Source organism: Schistocerca nitens, chromosome 12 (assembly GCF_023898315.1).
Source record: "Schistocerca nitens isolate TAMUIC-IGC-003100 chromosome 12, iqSchNite1.1, whole genome shotgun sequence".
Taxonomy (NCBI): Eukaryota; Metazoa; Arthropoda; class Insecta; order Orthoptera; family Acrididae; genus Schistocerca; species Schistocerca nitens.
In genome coordinates, this window is record NC_064625.1 from 32606974 (window position 1) to 32628488 (window position 21515).

The following is a 21515-nucleotide window of genomic DNA, read 5'->3' on the forward strand; positions in this document are numbered from 1 at the left end:
TACCAGCATTGTTTCTATTTGAATAGGTTATACAGAAATTGATTTTGTCCTTTTTCTGAAGATGACCTCTCTCGTATGAAGGTCCACCTGTGTGGATGGCTTCAGTGTGAAACAGCTAGTACCCTAAGCTGCATCACCATTCAGTCATTCTCTAATCGCCATCCACATCCAATGTTCTCCACCTGTGAGAAAAATTGTTCTGTGTACGAAATTTGTTTCTGAAAGGAGCCCGAATAAATAAGTTATTATGTCACAACTAGATGACATTTCCAATTTTTCAAAAAAGACACACTACATTAATTTTTTATGAAAATATGTAGTATCAGAACTGAAGTGGCCAGTAGTTTATTCACATGCCACTCAATGGTTGACCGTTGTGCTACGCAGGGCACTGACGCAGAGATGTGTAGCATGTGGCAGTGTTCCACTTGTAAAATTACCCAACGTACGCTGTTCTGCCTCCCCCCCCCCCCCCCTTGTTCCTTGGCCATAAACATGACAGTGCTGCCACCCTGGTTAGGTATTCAATTTACTTTGCTGAACAATAAAATTCTACACTCATGTACTTGTAAATTGGCCAAAATCTGTCACCATAAAGTGTACGTAATAACTGAGAACTTCAGTTATAAAAATCACATCTCCTGTCTCATATGATACTGCCTAATGAAATCAGTAAAAGTTTGATTCAAGAGAAACTGTGCATCAACGTAAACCTCTGACATGTTTAATGAATATACGAACAATAGAACAGATACATGTGTGTGACAAATATCTGATCATAACTTGTAAAATTTCACAGTAAAATAAGACTAGCATTTGAATTACATCAAAACAATATCACTCATTTGTTGTATCAAAATAAAATTCACTTGAGAAAGCTAAAAATTAGATTAATGACAGAAGCGTTGCTAGTACTTAATGTTCAGGCAGCAAAACACGCAGTACTGCCAACAGATGCACATAAAGGAACATACTTGTTGCTATCTTTTGGAAATATTGGTTTCTTTCTCAAGGAGAAAACAGGGATAAGGTTGGGAAAGGTTAAAAAGGAAGGAAAGGTCACTCAAGACACAGGAGAGCTCCAAAGCTAGAATAGTGCCATGTGCTTTTACACGAGTCTATTTGCAGTACTAAACATACCGCTTTTTTATTGCACTTCCTTGGCTGCCTTAAGGATCTTCCACTTGCAGAGAAAAAACTGACAGGACAGAAACGAGGATTCAGCATTACAACTGACTGATTAATTATCTGGCAAGGTAACACTACCTTCTCAATGTAGATGTGACATTACTATAAACATGTACATAACAGTTAGAAATAATACAGTAATTACAAATGATTATAACCATCAGAATTATGCAATAGTAATGTTGGAAGCTATAGAGGGAGGAACATTTGCTGTAGATCTCATTTTTAGCAATGAGGCAACCCTCCACATAAGTGGAAGGGTTAACTGGGACAACATTCGAATATAGGTACAGAAAAGCCTTCATGTACAACAGAACATCTGTGCAATTGACTGGAGGCTAATGTGTTCTGTGTGATGTCATTGTGAAGTCCATTTTTGTGTGCTGAACTATGCATTTTGAGATATCTTTACCTAGACGTGGTTTAGCAATGGCTGATTCCATAGCTTATATCGATACCACATTTCAGCAAGATGAAGCGTCCCAATGGTTGTTGAAGTTCACACATTTTTAAATTGACATCTTCCAAACCATTGCCGATAAGTTGTATTGGACACGAAGACACTGTGTTTCGTTTTCGGCTACCTAGATCTCCAGACGTGATACCCACGGATTTCCTTTTATTGGGTTATGTTGAAGATATTATACATGTGCCTTTGCCAAAAACCATTCCAGAACTCAAATGTATAATTCTAATTCTTCAGAACGGATTACTGCTTAAATGTTGTCTGTATGACTAAAGGTAACTCCTATAAATTATGCAAAATATTCTCGAATTTGTTTTATTTTACATTCTTGGAATGTTTATCAATGTATCAGTACTCATTAAATAGTTATGGTCATTTGTAATTGCTATATTCAATTTGCAAAAAAATCACTAAAAAAAAGGCATATGAGATCACCAATTCGAATCTTTATACATACAGGTACGTTTGCAAAATGCATCACCTCCAGTTCACTACCTCTAAAACACTTTTCACTCAGCAGTGAGGCATATGAGATCGGGCCAAAGGGGCAGACCGGATCACCAGGGATCGTAATGCATTCGGGAGTAGACAACAGTTAAAATTGTAGTAAGGCATATAATTTTCATCTGCTGTCACAGCAGACTCCACTGCAGTCTGTGAGACAACTTCACTCACTTACGGGATAATGACATTAAAATGGCGGGAAAAATATAATTGTCCACAGTCGACAGACGGTACTTTCCGAGGCGTCATAGCCTCTCACTGGGGTGGATCGCCAGATGCCTGTGGGTCGCCAGATGCCTGCGGGTCGAGCGGCAGGACCGACTCCTGCAGCTCACGGTCAAGCAGAGCCTCCAGGAAGGTGCGGTCACGGTACGCGACGATGCCACCCTCGTTGCAGGTGCCAACACTCCCAGTGTAGGTGAGCTGCGTGCCCGGATTGGCACAGCTGGCGACACCGCCGCCCTGCGAGAGCAGCAGTGCGTGCGGCCCACAAGTGTCCCACAGGAAGGTGGTGGGCCGCGTCAGCACGTACGCGTCCGCCAGCCCCAACGCCACACCCACCAGTTTGTGGCCCGCCCCTGCCACACCGCGTACCACTACTGCCCCCGACGCTCGCAGCTTCTCTCGCAGCTCCTCCGACTCGCCGGAGCCTACCAGCACCACCTGAATGAGGGACATTTATTTTATTTTATTCATTAAAAAAGTGAATGGAATTGAATATTATTATCCGTTTCTACGAATGTGACATAGCCTTGGGGGTCTATAGGTATTTATTCAAGTTGAGAGGGGGGATATATGTCAGGCTACAAAAAGAGAAACAGAACCCAGAAAATGATAGGTACCTGCTCTAAGGAACTTGAACACGACACATTTATTACACATTTTTAAGTGTGAAAGTTTGTTTCTTTGTCTTTGCCTTAGGTTTCAACTACCTCTCGTCATGTCCTGGAATGAGAAGTGCCCTGTCCACTATCCTTCCCACCCCTCCCACAGCAGTATTCTGCTGCCCACCGGACCTACACAATACACTCGTCCATCCCTACACGACCAATGCACCCAACCCCTCACCTCATGGCTCATACCCCTGTAACAGACCTAGATGCAAAGACCTGTCCCATACAACCTCCCACCATCACCTACTCCAGTCCGGCCACAAACATCACCTATCCCATCAAAAGCAGGGCTACCTCTGAAACCCATCAAGTGATCTACAAGTTAAGCTGCAAATACTATGCTGCATTCTACGGGGGCATGACAACCAACAAGATGTCTGTCCACATGAATGGCCACCGACAAACTGTGGCCAAGAAACAAATGGATCACGTGGTTGCTGAGCACGCTGCTAAACATGACATCCCTCATTTCAATAACTGCTTCACAGTCTGTGCCATATAGATTCTTCCCACCAACACCAACTTTTCTGAATTGCACAAGTGGGAACTTTCCCTGTGGTATACAAAGGGCATTCAAAAAGTTTTGCTCAGTCGTCTCTAATTTTTTTTAGTTTTTGCAGGAGGAGGATTAAATTTTTTGTGAACATACTTGGAACATTTAGCTATAAGTTGGTTTATAAAAGTATTTTCTTTTATTTACAGATGAGACATAATGGACCATGACGTAGATGTCAGGTTGCAACAACGGTCGGTGATGGAGTTACTCTTCAAGACCGGTGATGACTCTGCCACATCGATTCACAGGAAGTTGCTCCCTATTTATGGGAAGGACACAGTGGATCGCAGCAGTATCCAGCGGTGGTTGCACAGGTTTAAAGAAGGTGATTTCTCTCTACTGGACAATCCACAATGCGGCACACCATTGACGGTAGTGAGTGATGTGAATAATGAGACCACTGATCCAATCATCCATGATGACAGATGTGCGATGACACGACAGCTTGCTGAAATGGCTCGTTTGTCAATGGGTAGTGTGGTATCACTTGTACAGTCACTAGGGACCACTGGAAACAGTTTTTTGATGGCGTCACTATCCAGGATGAAACATGGTTGTTTTTAGAATGAGATTTTCACTCTGCAGCGGAGTGTGCGCTGATATGAAACTTCCTGGCAGATTAAAACTGTGTGCCCGACCGAGACTCGAACTCGGGACCTTTGCCTTTCGCGGGCAAGTGCTCTACCATCTGAGCTAGGAGACAGGATACTGGCAGAAGTAAAGCTGTGAGTGCCGAGCGTGAGTCGTGCTTCGGTAGCTCAGATGGTAGAGCACTTGCCCGCGAAAGTCAAAGGTCCCGAGTTCGAGTCTCAGTCGGGCACACAGTTTTAATCTGCCAGGAAGTTTCATGGTTGTTTTTGTTTGAACCTGAGAGCAAAACCCAATCCTTGGGGTGGTGTCATCCAGGTTGCCCTCAGAATAAGAAACCAAGACTTTCATGAACAGCAAGCCATAAGGTGATGGCCTCCTCCTTCTGGGATCAGTGTGGTATTATCATCATTGACTTTTTAAACTCAGCTCCACAATTAACATGGACCATTACAGTTTGTCATCAGACACACTGCGACGTGCCATCAAGACCCACAGAACACAGCTTCAGGGTCAGCTCATCAGACTACACCATGACAATGCCAAACCCCATGCAGCCCTTATGACGCAGGAGAAAATCGGGAAAATGGGTTGGAAAATTGTTCCTCAACCTCCCTACAGTCCGGACTTAGCTCCGTCTGATTTTTTACCTCTTTGGTCGTCTGAAGGCGCACATGTGCAGTAAAACATTTGATAGTGAGGAAGAAGTGATGGTGTAAAAGTCAATCCCCAGAATTTTACTGAAGTGCATTTACATCCAGGAAAGAGTGTTGGGCCTGATGCATCACAGTTGATGGAGGCTACACTGAGCAGACTCAATGTACAGCTAAATTTTCCAAGTATGTTCACAAAAAATTTCATTCTCCTCCTGCAAAAAAAGAGGTGACTGTGCAGAACTTTTTGAACGCCCTTTGTATCTTACGTTCCCCATAACCCTCCTGGTCTCAACCTTAGTTAGTCATTGTCCTCATCCATCCGGCCTCCCTGCTCCCATTCCAGCACTATACAGCCCTCATTCCCCCATCACATCCAGTCCTTTTACTTCTCCACCTTTCCGCTACCCCCCTCCCCAGTCCTCCATCTAACCTCCCGACTGCACATAGCTGCCCTATCCTTTCTCCACCTTGCCCCTGCGTGCTCCCCAAAAGCTCTGCACTGTCCGCCACCCCTACCCTACTGTCCCTCCCCCTCCCCGTCCCAACCTCCTTCTTACCCCACCCAGATGCCACTCCCATCGTGCACTTGTGCTGCTGCTCGCGGTGTGGCTACAGTTGCCTGAGACTGCAGTTATTTGTGTGTAAGTTGCGTTTGCATGCACGTGTGTGTGTGTGTGTGTGTGTGTGTGTCATCTACTTTTGACGAAGGCCTTATATATATCACTGATAACAGCTTGACTGTATTTATGTACCACTTATGAGACATACTCAAAACCTGTAGCAATAGATACAAAAATATATGAAAAAAAAAGCATCTCTGGTGAACTTTCATTGCAATGCATTTTGCACAGTCTGCTAATAATTACTATAGAATCAATAAAACCCCAGAATCTCTGATTGTCACAAATATTTTCAACACATTATATTCTTTTAAAAATTAAAAGAGCTTGCTGATTAAATTCAAACCACTTTAATCTTTGTAAGAAATCGAGATGATATGTTACCTTTTCTTTAGGTGATAAATCTGGTTTGGGAATGCAGTTGACATTTGTATCATTGTGACTTATCCCCCACATACATCTTCCGATCCACCTGCAACAGAAAACAAGGTTCATTTACAATAACAGTGAGAAGATGCAACTCAAATACAAAACAAAATTAGCAAACTTACGCCATGCTAGGACACGCTTCCTGGACTATAAAAACAGCACCACGTTTAATAAACAAAGTGGCCAAACTATAGCAAGGAACTGAGGCGGCAACTAAATTTTAAAATATTTTTCGTAGTTACACACCGAGGTGACAAAGGCCATGGGATAGTGATCTGCACATATACAGATGGTGGTAGTATCATGAACACAAGGTATAAAACGACATTGCATTGGCGGAGCTGTCACTTGTACAGGTGATTCAAGTGAAAAGATTGTCAATGTGACGATGGCAACATGATGGGAATTAACAGACTTTGAATGCGGAATGGTAGTTGGAGCAAGAAACACGGGACATTCTATTTTGGAAATCGTTAGGGAAGTCTATTTCCCAGATCCACAGCATCAAGAGGGTGTAAATAATACCAAATTTTCACATTACCTCTCACCACGGACAATGCAGTGGCTGATGGCCTTCACTTAATGAGTGACAGCAGCGGCATTTGCACAGTTGTCAGTGCTAACAGACAAGCGATACTGCGTGAAATAACCAGAGAAATCAATGTGCGATGTAGGACCAACATATCCATTGGGAAAGTGTGGTGAAATCTGGTGTTGATGGCCTACAGAAGGAGAGGACCAATGCGAGTGCCTTTTCTAACAGCACAACATTGCCTACAGTGGCATATAGGCAGTCATTTTTCCCTCGTTCTGTTTGGGAGTGGAACAGGGAGAGAAGATGCTAGTAGTGGTACAAGGTGCCCTCCGCCATGCACCGTATGGTGGATTGCGGAGTATGTATGTAGATGTAGATGTAGACAGTGCCTCTCGTGGGCTCGTGACCCTACTGGTTAGACCCTAGATGACTGGAACACTATGGCCCGGTTAGATGAGTTAAAGGTAGGATTCAAGTGTGGTGCAGACCCCACAAATCATAGCCTCAAGTTGTCAACAAGATACGGTGTCCTCTGGTCCGACTGAACTTACCATTGATTGGAAATGGTTATGTTTGTCTACTTGGAGACCATTTACAGCCATTAATGGACTTCATGTTAGCAAATGATGATGGAATTTTCATAGCTGAAAATGCACCACATCACCAGGCCACAATTTTTTTCACAACTGGTTTGAAGAACATTCTGGACATTTCGAGCAAATGATTTGGCCACCCAGATCGCCCGACATGAACTCCATCAAACATTTACGGGACATACTTGGAGAGATCATTTCATGCAGAAAATCCCACACCGGCAATATTTTCACAATTACAGATGGCTACAGAGGCAGCACATGGCTCAATATTTTTGCAGGGGCCTTCCAATGATTTGTTGAGTCCATGCCACATCAAGATGCTGCACTACTCTGGGCAAAAGGAGATCTGTCATGATATTAGGAAGTGCTCCATGACTTTTGTCATCTCAATGCATGTATCAATAGACAGTTGATTCAGTATCAGATATTAGTATTTTGAACACACTGACAATTAAAATTATGTTATTCTGGGTTGCAATATAACATCATGCAAAAAACTCTAAATTTCTTGCAATATAATTTCTTCAAACAACTTAAACTGAGTCACCCCTACAATGTCAAATTTGATGGAAAATTGACATATGATTTGTTGCTCTTGTGACTGCCATACAACAGCATAAAAAATGAACAGCTTCACTAAGCTTCTGGCACAATCCAGAAGATTTTTCTATACACTGTGATGAGTAATGGCCCTCTACTTCTCCCTCAGGTGCTCTCTAAGTAATAATTTTGTCCTGCTCAGAATGATAGGTTGAATTGTATCTGCTACAAAGGCCTGAATTCGATCAAATTGCTGACCACATATTGTGAAACCACATATTTTGTTCACTGTGGGACAGTTTAGAACTGCAACAAATGTCAACCACAAGTCAAAAACCATGTCAATCAAGATAACTTTGTCTATGGGGCTGTGGATCTCATGGACTAACAGGGTAAACTGAGTTCACAAACCTATGGTGGAAGATTTTGTTCTTGAAATAGGTAATAGGATGTGAGCATAAAACGTGTTCTGTAATTCTTATGTTGGCAATATAGGCAATATGTTGAAAACAATCCGGTGTCCCTAAGCATGGTGCATGGGCCTTGTCTTTTGTTGTGCAGGATGTACGGTGCCAATAGTTGGGCGCCTTGATGAGCAAAATTGAGGTTGGTTTGTCATCTCATGCTGAACAGCTTCCCAGCTCATAATTTGCAAGCTCCAAGTTACGTATGACTTGTATTCTGTGTTTAACTAAGAAGGTTGTTGAAACTTATTGTGGTGTGGGTAGCTGCCGGAGATGGTTCTGAACTTGGTTCAACAGTGGCTATTTTAAGGAAGCTGATGTTCCTCATTTCGTTTCTCATCATTAGTGGAGTGTGTGTTTTAAGTGGTTTTCATGCAAGTTTTAACTTGTTTTAGGACATAATGACCCTTGGGGACTGGTTGCCATTGTGTACTTGCCCGGCAGCCATAGAGTTAATGGTTTAATCTTTTGCCACGGCAGGATTTGGTATGTTTATTTAATGTTGGAAGTGCCAAAGGCAACTGGAAGTGATCTCTAAGTTTCCTGCTAATTTACTGGGAGACGGGTAATGTTAGAGTATTGCTACTTATGAATTTGGGGGCATGCTTATTATATATTCCAGTGTAGCTGTGAGTTGACCTTGTTTTCATTGCAATCTATTTGTGCTGCAAGCCATTTGTTAAGTCTGCTCATTTCCTGGTGTCAGTGCAGTTATGGATTCTTGTCTGGACTACTGATTGTGAGACCAGTCGGACTATATATAAATATATACCACCTGTTAGTGAGCCTGTGCACGAGCCGTGGGGACTGAACACTCGTATTGCCTGGCGGCCGTAGCGTCATTGATTCCAAATACTGCTGTGGGCCTTAACGCTGTTCTCTAAAGTTAAGTGAGGCCACTTTGTTAATATTAGTGTTTCTGTAAGTTATTTTACTGGTTGAGTTATTACTAGCCATTCTTATTTAATACTTATTTTAATCATTCGTGTATCTTTAATGAATGTGCAACTTGTTATTTTTCCTGTGTGTCAGTTTTGCGGCCCTGGTTAGCCCACTTTGCATTTTTAGTATAAGCATGTTTCACTGTGGACCTTTATGTGGGCAGTTCAGTTTCATTAAGCTTTAAGATCTTTGTTTTTTTAATGAAGTTGTGGTACTATGTGGCTGTGTAACTTTGGGTTGGAAGTGTATAGTGTTACTAGTCTTTTGAGATATGGTTAAATAAGAACAATTGTTTATGATTGATTATTCACCGTGCATACTATCTAAGATTTTGGTTGCGGACACAAAATATGATTCTTATTCGTGTTTATGTAATTCAAATAAAGTGAAGATTTGTATTTTGCATCATACTATCTAAGATTTTGGTTGTGGACACAAAATATGATTCTTATTCGTGTTTATGTAATTCAAATAAAGTGAAGATTTGTATTTTGCATCAGTAAGAGGGCAAATGTCCAAATTGAAGTTTGTAATAAAGTCTGTTTTGAGTCAAATTAAAATTGTAAACAATCAAAAGCTTGTCCATCACCAGTGATCCTGGGCTTCCTACTTCCTTTAAATAACTGTGGTGAGATTGTATTTTTTGATTTTCTAAAGAATTGAGTAGTACCAGGGTTCACCCTTCTTGGAAAATAATGACCTGTGGCTTTTTCCAACTGTCTAAAATGTTTTATTGCTCCAATAGCCTAGTATAAAATGTCACCAGAAGAGGGACAAATGTTTTTGCATAATGTTACAACACATATTAGTAAGCAATGGAAATTAGAAAAAATATATATATTAAAACTCACTCACATTGCCCCAGGCAAATCTAAGTCGTGCCAGAGACAGAGACGGAAGAAGAAAGTGAGCCATTATGTCGCAAGTGGGTGAGATCAATGATACTGTCTGTGAGTAAGGAATAAGCATTCTATAGAAAAGAGGATGGAAAACCACAGGAAGTGAGGACAGCATATTCGTTAGCTTGTAAGGCATTGTTTCTATTTCGTAAGGGCACCCAGCAAGGGACCAACAGAGCAGTTAATGATCTGTTAAGTGAATGTAGTAGAATAAGGTTGGTTGGTTTGTGGGGGTTAAAGGGACCAGACTTAGAATAAGGACACATTCAGTCATTATGAACTGAGCTTCTTGACACAGCCTCATGCTAGTGCCCTTTAAATACTCCAACTCACCAGCTCTTGTCATGAATTGATCATTGGGACTGCGGCATACATAGTAATAGCACTCAGTTCCATGATTATGATTGTACTAAAGCTATGTCCTAGATACTCTCCAGCACAGCCTATGAACTAGCCAAAAATCTACATCTACAAGGATACTGCAAATCACATTTAAGTGCCTGGCAGAGGGTTCATCAAACCACCTTTGCAATAATTCTCTACTGTTTCAACCTCAAACAGCATACGGAGTAAATGAACACATATATATTTCCATGCAAGCTCTGATTTCCCTTATTTAATTACGATGGTTGTTCCTCACTATGTAGGTTGACATAAAGTAAATATTTTCACATTCGGAGGAGAAAGTTGGTGATTGAAATTTCGTGAGAAGATTCTGCGCCACAGTGACAAATGCCGTTGTTTTACTGTAATTATGTCCACCCCCAATCCTGTATCATGTCCATGACACACTCTCCTGTATTTTAAGATAATAGGAAATGTGCTGCTCTTTTTTTTTAACTTTCTCGATGTACTCTGTTACCTTTCTGGTAAGGAACCCAGACAACATAGCAGTACTCCAAAAGAGGGAAGACTAGTGTAGTGTAGGCAGTTAGATGTTACATTTTCTAAGTGTTCTGTCAATAAAATGCCATCTTTGGTTTTCCTTCCCCAGACGATTTTCTGTGTGTTCTTTCCAATTTAATTCATAATTGTAATTCCTGGGTATTTAGTTGAATTTATGGCCTTCATATTTGTCTTATTTATCATGCAACCAAAGTTTAATGGATTCCTTTCAGCACTCACATGGATGACCTCACACTTTTCATTATTTATAATCAACTGCCAATTTCTGTACCATTCAGTTATCTTTTCTAAATTGGTTTGCAATTTTTTTTAATCTTCTGATGACTTTAATAGGTGGTAAACGACAGCATCATCTGCAAACAACCTAAGGCCGCTGCCGAGATTGTCTCCTAAATTGTTTATATAGATAAGGAACAACAGAGGGCCCATAACACTATATTGTGGAATGACAGGTATCACTCCATGACTTTCTGTCAGTTACTGCGAACTCTGACAGGAATTCACAAATCCAGCCACATAACTGAGATGATATTCCATAAGCTTGCAATTTCACTATGAGCCGCTTGTGTGGTGAAGTGTCAAAAGCCATCTGGAAATCTAGAAATACAGAATCAATTTGAAATCCCTTGTCAATAGCACTCAACACTTCATATGAGTAAAGAGCTAGTTGTGTTCCACAAGAATGATGTTTTCTAAATCCATGTTGGCCGTGTGTCAATAGACCATTCTCTTAGAGGTAATTCATATTGCTTGAACACAATATACGTTCCAAAATCCTGCTGCATATTGACATTAATGAAATGTGCATGTAATTTAGCGGGTTATCCTACTACCGCTCTTGAATATTGGTGTGACATGTGGAACTTTCCAGTTTTTGGGTACAGATGTTTCGTCTAGCGAGTGGCTGTGTATGATTGTTAAATATGGAGCTATTGCATCAGCGTACTCTGAAAAGGATCTAATTGGTATACAGAAAACTTGCTTTTATTAAGTGATTTAAGTTGCTTCACTACTCCGAGGATATCTACTTCTAATTTACTCATAGTGACAGCTGTCCGTGTCCAGTAGTTGAGTGGTCAGCACGACAATGTCAATCCTAAGGGCCCGGTTTCAATTCCTGGCTGAGTTGGAGATTTTCTCCGCTCTAGGACTGGATATTGTGTTGTCCTAATCATCATCCTTTCATCCCCATTGGCACACAAGTCACCAAAGTGGCGTCAGATCGAAAGACTTGCACTCGGTGAACGGTCTACCCGATGGGAGGCCATAGTCACACGACATTTACATTTAGTGGCAGCTGTCCTTGATTCAAATTCTGGAATATTTACTTTGTCTTCTTTGGTGAAGGAATGTCAGAGACTGTGTTTAGTAACTCTGCCTTAGCAGCACTGTCGTTGATAGTATTTCCATTGCCATTGTTCAGAGAATGCATTGATTGTGTTTTGCCACTAGCATACTTTACATACAACGAAACTCACACTGCATTTTTTGCCAGGTTTTGAGACAAAGCTTTGTTGTGGAAACTATTATAAGCATCTTGGATTAAAGTCCGTACTAAATTTCAAACTTCCATAAAAGATCGCCTACCATGGAGATTTTGAAATTTGTTTAAATTTGGTATGGTTTTTTTGTTGTTTCTGCAACAATGTTCTGACCTGTTTAGTGTACCAGTGGGGATCGGCTCTGTAATTTGTTAATTTATTTGGTATAAATCTCTCAGTCTCTCAATTGCTCTCATTCTCAAATACTGAATGAAGTAAGTCCGAGAATTCACACGTCACAGGCTATGCTTCTTTCCCCACCCCTTTGATGGGTAGGGGCTTCTTAACCCTACAACGATTGTTACTGACAGTAAGGTATGTCTCTACCAAGTCTCACTGAAACTGTCCAGTGGTATATTTCTCATCTTGTAATTGCGAGGTTGCCGGCTCAATTTTCACTATGTGTTACCATTCTTTATAAACACACATCTGTAATCTATATTTACCATGAAATTTAAATGTTAACTAACAAGTACTGAATCAGATTATATATATATATATATATATATATATATATATATATATATATATATATATATATATATATATATATATATATAAAAATGCTGTTTCCAATATCATGTGCATATTTATTCATTATCTCTAGAAATAAAAAAGGGACGTTATTTTCTATTGTAAACCGAATTTAATTTATTATGAACATTCACACTTTTATGTGCTTAGTAGTTAAAAATAAACTGAAGATCCTGGCTGTAAGCAATGGTAAGGCACAGCACATGATAAACAGAGTTATTGCATGTATAATATGGTACATGACATGCTTATTAACATTAGTTGATACTTCCACTATAAACCAAGAAATTGCAGCTCTGTCTCTAATTTGAGATTCTCACTAACTGCAACTTTGTTAGGACGTGTGCACATAAACAGTGAAAGTGCCAAAAACATAGGCGTCAGTAGCATTAATGTCAGTGGTGGCCATGCCACAAAAATGCCTTTCAGGGACAACTAGTACAAGTCCAATTTGGGTAACTAAGACTCAGATGTTATGAAAATGTTAAGGACCATACTTAATACTGTTTATGTGCTGTAATGTGATGATAGAATTGATTTTGTATTGCGCTGAATCACATATTAGTTTTTGAGGCTGTTATACTTTACTGTAATTACTGCAACAACTGGTAATGCAAATCATAGTATCATAAACTGAGAAAATTCAGACCGTTTAAATCTGTATTCATGATAGGTTTCACAGTAATATTTTGTAAGCTTATGCAGCAAGTAAACAGTGGTAAGCCAATGCTAACCCGTGTAAAATCCACTCAGTTTGCAGGTAAATAATGTTAAGTATCCACCACATATTTTTAAGAACACAATTTTGGATTGAATCTGCAATTTTAAAAATATAGTATATTCCTGATTATTCAAGGTAATGTGGGGGAGATGATGCACAAATAATTGAAAAATTGAATAATCAAGACATTTTGAAATACATACTCTTTTTCAAAAGTTTATCCAAGTTCTGTGCTTAGGTACTGTAGGCCTGTAAAATAGTGTGGATGTGATCTGCTTCTGAGCGGAGTTCACATTTATTGCACCGCATTTTCAATTTTTCTTGCATCAATAATGTCATTGTACTGAAAGCCCCCTCTGACTGATATAATCTAAAAGAGCATCAACATATTGCAATGCTGTACAATGACTAACAAGATCACCATCTTCATCCGCACTTTCACATTCACTGTCCTCTTCTTGTGAAGCAACGGCCACAACTTCAGTGACATTCATGTACTGGAAAGCAGGTCCACATGCAACAGTCTTCTGCCATTCATTCAAGTTTCCTTCATCGACATCTTCAAAATCATTTAAACAGGGTTCTAGATTCATCATTTGTGCAATTGCTATTTCTTCATCACTGAAACCTTGAAAATCTCTTTCTTCTGTACATGGGAGTATTTCCCTCCATGATCAAATTAGTGTATTTGGCTTGACTTCCTACGAAGTATCATAAATCCCAGAATGCCAGGAAATCGTTCTTATCAATTAGCATTCTCAGTACACCGGCTCAGTAACACCACTTTACCAATGCAATTATACCTTGTTCCGGTGGCTATGCAACAGCAGTCACTTTATGAGGTAAGAACTTAGTTATGACCATCATCAGATACGAGAATCCTCTCACTGGTATGTGAAGGGGCATTTTCGAGCAGTAGAACAGCCTTTTGGTGCAACCCTTTCCCTTCTATACATTGCCAAACATGTGGCACAAGTGTGTGGAAACAGTTTTTGAAAGTTTCACTATCCATCCATGCTCCTTTTTGGTTGTAATAATGCACAGGGAGCTCCTTAGCTACAATATCCTCGAATGCTCTGGGCTTTGTCGATTTTCCAATTACTAGTAGTTTCACTTTGTTGTTCACAGAAGCATTAGTGGTGCACAAAACTGTAATGCATTCTTTTAACAGCTTACACCGGAAAGCACGAGCTTTGCTTTTAAAAGCAAGGTTCCTGGTTAGTTGACATTTTCAATAAAGATCACTTTCATCTCCATTATAAATTTGGCTTGGTGTGAAATTCTTTTCTTCCACAAATATCTGGAACTCTTCCTGGAAGGGCTCAGCAGCCACAACATTTGAACTAAGCCGCTCTCCTCACATAGTAAGTTTGTGAATACTGTGATGATGTTTGAATCCAGTTAGCTGTCCAGATAAGGCATTAAATTCACTCTCTAACCATACAGAGCTTCACAAAAAAATTTAGCTTTTCCAACAAACATCACACCTGAAACAATGATGTCTTCTGCTCGTTTTTAGTTAAACCACTGCAAAAGAGCAGTGTAGATCTTTTCATGTTTTTTTTTTTTTTTTTTTTTTTTTTTGTACAAATGGTCCAGAGTTGAAATTGCATTTCCTGACAAAATCCAGCATTTTCTGCATGTTCTTTTTAATGTCCCAAACAGTCTGCATTCCAGTACCATAATCAGCATGCAGTTTTTCAGCAGATTCCCCCTTCTCAAATCTTTCAATTAATTCTAATTTTTGTTTTAATGTCAACAAGTTTCTTTCATTTCTCCATCATCTCTCATACAAATTTCTTTTAACTTGCTTCACTGACACTTACTTACCAACCGACATCAGAAAACTGGATTTGTTTCCAGTTTACGCGGAACAGGCTGGCCGATAACAACGGAAACAGTACTCTGTTGTCACGCAGCAGTCATTTAAACAATGGGAATGGCACTTATTGTCAAGCAGCAAGTTGTTTATTGCAGTCTGCTAGATAAAAATATTGCACATCCGTTTCTCTGCAAGAATTACTTGCAAACTGGATAACATGCACACAAACAATCGGGAGTACACTGTATGTCACTACTCTAGAAATATTTGACAACAATGGCTTATCTGAATAAAACAATGGACGTCCTTGAAATATTTTATTTATGAGCATTTATTAAAACTTTACTGAGCAATTTCTCAGAACATGCAACATGTCCCTTGCTATTGCTTCAGCCAAAGTCTAAAATTATGGTCCAATATTTTGTAATCAACATCTAATACGTGAAATAAAAGAACAAAGCTGTGGGTAGTGAGAACTGAACTGTTGCAAGAGGCTTTCTATGAAAGCTCACTTTCTGTACTTTACAACATCAATTCAGAAATTATTTGATCATCCAAGTTACCTTTTTTAGCACTTTTGCGGAACAGCAGCAGTCTGTAAGGTCTCCCCATCACACACACACACACACACACACACACACACACACACACACAAAATGGTACATAGCAATGGTACCTGTCATCATCGTGAATGAAGAAAGGCTGGTTTACAACACCCATCACTGGACAACCGGTCGACCTGTCGAACACTCCCAAGAGAACGGTGACGCACTGCAAGCCACCACAGTACAAACCATTAATGGTCGATGGGGTCTCCTTGCCCCTGATGTATTCAGAAGTCGCATCTACATAAAAAGAGAACGGAGACAAATATTTCTCAATTGCAGTTATTTCACAGCATAGTAAATATAATCCTACTACTACTTTGTAGTTTCATTGCTGTAAAAGTGGTGGGGTAGAATAAATCAGTCTTGTATATCTCAGGCATTGCGCAAAACACGTATTTATAGATCGTCATTATTCTTGTGCCTGCGCTGCAGATTATTTACTTTTATTTCAAAGTATGGGAACATGTAAAGAGAGTATCCATTTTCGACTATCTCCAGTACGAAGTGTGAAAGACACATTATAAAGGATGACAATACCAAATACTGAAGGCTACGCAACATGAAACTTATGACTGCAAAAATAAAAACGTGAATCATACTATTTCAAATACATCAGAATGCGAATATGTATGGATAGATACCACAAACCAGAAAGCAAAGGGAATATTAAAACTTATGAATAAGTACTTCTGTGGTTTCAGAAGATGACCGTGTGAACGCTATCAAGGGTAGTCGAACGAACAATGAACACTTGCCACAATAGGGCTATGAAATGGTTTCATTTAAAAGTAATCACCACAAGCATTAAGACATTTTTTCCACTGGGAGAAGACACACTCAATTTCTGTTTTGTAGAACACGATTAGCTGCAGACATATCCACAACCACTCCCACTCTTGCACTTTCTTGTCCCGAATGAAACCAACGTCAATGCACGTTTTTCTGCAGGTCGCCAAAGATAGGAAAAAGACATGATAAAAGATCAGAAGTGTACGGAGGATGTTGCAGTATTTGCCAACCAAACTGCTGAAATGTAGTCTTTGTCTGATTGGCAGTGTGGGGGTGAGAGTTATGGTGCAAAAGGATGATTCCATTCGACACCATTACAACAGCCTGAAGGCCAACGGCAAAGCAACAGTGGAAACATCCTGCATCTCTCCTGTCAAAGAAATTCAAAGTTGTTCACACAAGGTCCGGTAAGCTCATGACCACCTTCTACTTCGACTCCAGGGGCCCTCTGCGCATCAAGTTCCTCGTGCATGGAAACACAATCAATGCATAGCACTATGAAGACACTTTGCAGAGACTGTGATACGTCATAAAGTCAAAACACCCAGGAATGCTGTCAGACAGAATATCCTGTTCCACACTAATGCTCACCCCCACACTGCCTGTAGGATAAATGCTACGCTTCAGCGATTTGTTTGGGAAACCCTGCAGCATCCTCCGTACAGTGCGGATCTTTCACTGTGTAGTTTTCACACCTTTGGTGACCTGAAGAAAGATGTGCGTGGACGTCAGTTTCAGTCAGACGAGGAAGTCCGAGAGTGAATGCAGTTGTGGATCTGTCAGTAGCCAAGTGTATTCTATGAAATAGGAATTAGTGGTCTTATCTTCCAGTGGGTTAAATGTCTCAACACTTGTGGTGATTACTTTTGAATAGAACCATTAAAGGGTCCCATTGTGGCATGTGTTCAGCTTTCATTTGAATGCCCCTTAATAAAAGACGTGAATTAATTCACACATATTCTGACACACCTGCCCCCAGTGGCCCACAATTGTAGATTGCCTTTCCCTGCACAATATTTCAACCACTGATCCAATCGTCATCTTCAACTACTGGTGCACTCGCTGCCTGGACTCAAGCCAGATTGCCACTATTTGTAGCCAAGCTCAACTCCTGGCACCTGCTAAGCCCTTGCTCATTCGTTTTTCAGAGCTCTCACCATCACACACATTCTCTCAGAATTTCCCAGCTCTGGTGGAGAATACTGCCCATAAGACCCTAAGAAATCAAATTACAGACCTAGTGCCATATTTATATTGAAACTTTCATCTGGGTTTACTAGGTTGACCGACATCTTTATTTCGATGAAATATTTAATTATGCTGCCAAATATACCTGATGTTTGTACCACAATACTAATTCCATAGTATCTCACTTCATTTCATTTCACAATACAGACATCCATTACAGTGACCAGAACACAACACATGAACTTCATACACAGCTCTCACAACGTCCTAAGGAAAGGTACCAATGTGCACAAAGAACCCCTCAGGTCTCGCAGCCGACAATGTTGTAGAACTTTTCATTTAGAAACTGGTAAATCTCTGTCCATCTGCAAAGCGTATTCAAGTCATTGTATACAACGGTGTGAACTGTCCTGCAGGTTCCTTTAGAAACCTGTGAATAAGAAACCCTACATTTTCAAATAAAGTGAGAAGACTTTTTAGTGGTGCTCTCCTTTTGCTCTCCACAGAAGTTCTTTACAGCAATCTAGTGATGTTTCATTTTATATATGAGGCATGTCCAGAAAGTAAGAGTACTGAGCCTATGAAGCTCGTAGCAATATTTTTCTTTTCTTTTTTTCTTTACAGAGGTGACAGCGCTGCATTTGAGGACAAGGTGTTGACAACAGAACAAATGCCAAGTTGTGTCAGTCAGCAGAAAACACTTGTTGTATTGCCATATTGAAATGCAATGCAAGGGGCATAATCCAGCTTCTTCTAGCAAAGGGAAAAGTGCCATTCCAGATTTTTAATAAAATAAAAGCTGTCTATGGGGATGGTGTGATGAATCATACTAATGTGTGCAAGTGGTTTCATGAGTTCAAAGCTGGCAGAACAAATTTTCATGATCAACAACATCCTTTCTCACAATCCGTAAACAATTCGAACCATTGTTTTGGCTCAAAGAATCATGCATTCATTCTTTTGAGGCTGTAAAAGGAGTCTCCTCGCAGAAAATTTGCTCCTGGGAGAAACAGTTCATACTGAATGGTACTATGGAACCCCAAAAAGCTATGAAGGGTAATACAAAAGAAAAGAAGGGGACTGCTAACAAAGGGAAGTGCATTCTGCATGGCAATGCATATCCCCATACTCCAACTCTTGGATTTATTCGGTTGGGACATTAACCTACTGCCCTCACTCAAGTTACAGACTGGGCGCCGTAGTCTGCAAGCTACCTTTCGATCTAATCATGTGGTAGATCACGCTCTCATACCGTTGACAGTTAGCTTACAATCTGTGTGAACAAGTTCATTTTATGGTTTTTCTTAAATAAATGCTCCATAATGGCATCCCGTGTAAAAATTATTTGCACAAAGAAAACTTCTTCCCGCTTCAATACGTAAAATTTTGGCAGTAGTATTGCACTTTCAGAATCCGGTGGCACTGCTGTGGCTCTGCAAGGGACCATAAAACTACAAGAGCATCTCCACGTAACAAGTAGGGAGAACTCTTACATGTCGGCTAACTAAGTCAGTTCAAGGACAGACTGACTTAATTATCACAAAACCTGTATGGGAAAGCATGGTCAGTTATTCTGTATGTACCTTATACCACCATCTAGGGACTCACCAGCCACACTGGGATAATTCTGAAGGTCTAGCACGAGTGGGGGGTTCTTGCAAGAGGCATCAAGAATAGTTATTTTGGTAATGGCTGCCCTGGTTTTCATCTTTTCATCTATTTGAAGTTGTTTACGGGTGGAAAAAGGTTCTACACCAATGATTACATTTACATTTATACTCCACAAGCCACCCAATGGTGTGTGGCGGAGGGCACCATATGTGCCACTATCATTACCTCCCTTTCCTGTTCCACTCGCGTATGGTTCGCGGGAAGAACGACTGCTGGAAAGCCTCTGCGCGCCCTCGAATCTCTCTAATTTTAGATTTGTGATCTCCTCGGGAGGTATAAGTAGGGGGACGCAATATATTCAATACCTCATCCAGAAATGCACCCTCTCGAAACCTGGACAGCAAGCTACACCGTGATGCAGAGCGCCTCTCTTGCAGAGTCTGCCATGTGAGTTTGCTAAACATCTCTGTAACGCTATCACGCTTACCAAATAACCATGTGACGGAACGCGCCGCTCTTCTTTGGATCTTCTCTATCTCCTCTGTCAACCCGACCTGGTACGGATCCCACACTGATGAGCAATACTCAAGTATAGGCCGAACGAGTGTTTTGTAAGCCACCTCCTTTGTTGATGGACTACATTTTCTAAGGACTCTCCCAATGAATCTCAACCTGGCATCCGCCTTACCAACAATTAATTTTATATGATCATTCCACTTCAAATCGTTCCATACGCATACTCCCAGATATTTTACAGAAGTAACTGCTACCAGTGTTTGTTCCGCTATCATATAATCATACAATAAAGGATCCTTCTTTCTATGTATTCACAATACATTGCATTTTTCTATGTTAAGGGTCAATTGCCACTCCCTGCACCAAGTGCCTATCCGCTGCAGATCTTCCTGCATTTCGCTGCAATTTTCTAATGCTGTAACTTCTCTGTATACTATAGCATCATCCGCAAAAAGCCACATGGAACTTCCGACACTATATACTAGGTCAAATTAATGATTGAATATAATAGAGGGAAACACTCCACGCGGGAGTATATAGATATATATACTAGGTCATTTATATATACTGTGAAAAGCAATGGTCCCATAACACTACTCCGTGGTATGTCTGAGGTTACTTTAACGTCTGTAGACGTCTCTCCGTTGAGAACAACATGCTGTGTTCTGTTTGCTAAAAACTCTTCAATCCAGCCATACAGCTGGTCTGATATTCCGTAGGCTCTTACTTTCTTTATCAGGTGACAGTGCGGAATTGTATCGAACGCCTTCCGGAAGTCAAGGAAAATAGCATCTACCTGGGAGCCTGTATCTAATATTTTCTGGGTCTCATGAACAAATAAAGCGAGTTGGGTCTCACACGATCACTGTTTCCGGAATCCATGTTGATTCCTACAGAGTAGATTCTGGGTTTCCAGAAATGACATGATACGTGAGCAAAAAACATGTTCAAAAATTCTACAACAGATCGATGTCAGAGATATAGGCCTACAGTTTTGCGCATCTGCTCGACAACCCTTCTTGAAAACTGGGACTACCTGTGCTCTTTTCCAATCATTTGGAACCTTCCGTTCCTCTAGAGACTTGCGGTACACGGCTGTTAATGGGCCAAAGAGGTGACAGGAGATGTTTTTGATGAAGCTCATCCTTCGGCTTGAAAAGTACAATGAGAACCATTGTAACTTAGCAAATATCTGCCCGAGACCTGAGAAAATTATGGTCTTACGTAAAATCGCTGTTGTTGTTGTTGTGGTCTTCAGTCTTGAGACTGGTTTGATGCAGCTCTCCATGCTATTCTATCCTGTGCAAGCTTCTTCATCTCCCAGTACCTACTGCAACCTACATCCTTCTGAATCTGCTTAGTGTATTCATCTCTTGGTCTCCCTCTACGATTTTTACCCTCCA

At 40.5% G+C, this 21515-nt stretch overlaps 1 protein-coding gene across 1 annotated transcript in view; it reads right to left on the bottom strand.

Moving 5' to 3' along the window:
* Nucleotides 1–719: 719 nt before the first annotated feature.
* The window catches only part of LOC126215265 (inositol polyphosphate 1-phosphatase), a 36656-nt gene continuing 15860 nt past the window's right edge, over nucleotides 720–21515 (bottom strand). Inside the window, exons 4-6 of the mRNA XM_049941944.1 lie at nucleotides 16077–16245; nucleotides 5856–5943; nucleotides 720–2821 (exon numbers count right to left, since the gene is read on the bottom strand). Of these exons, the coding sequence (XP_049797901.1) occupies nucleotides 2414–2821; nucleotides 5856–5943; nucleotides 16077–16245 (665 nt within the window). The 3' untranslated portion in view covers nucleotides 720–2413. The remainder of the gene's footprint in view (nucleotides 2822–5855; nucleotides 5944–16076; nucleotides 16246–21515) is intronic.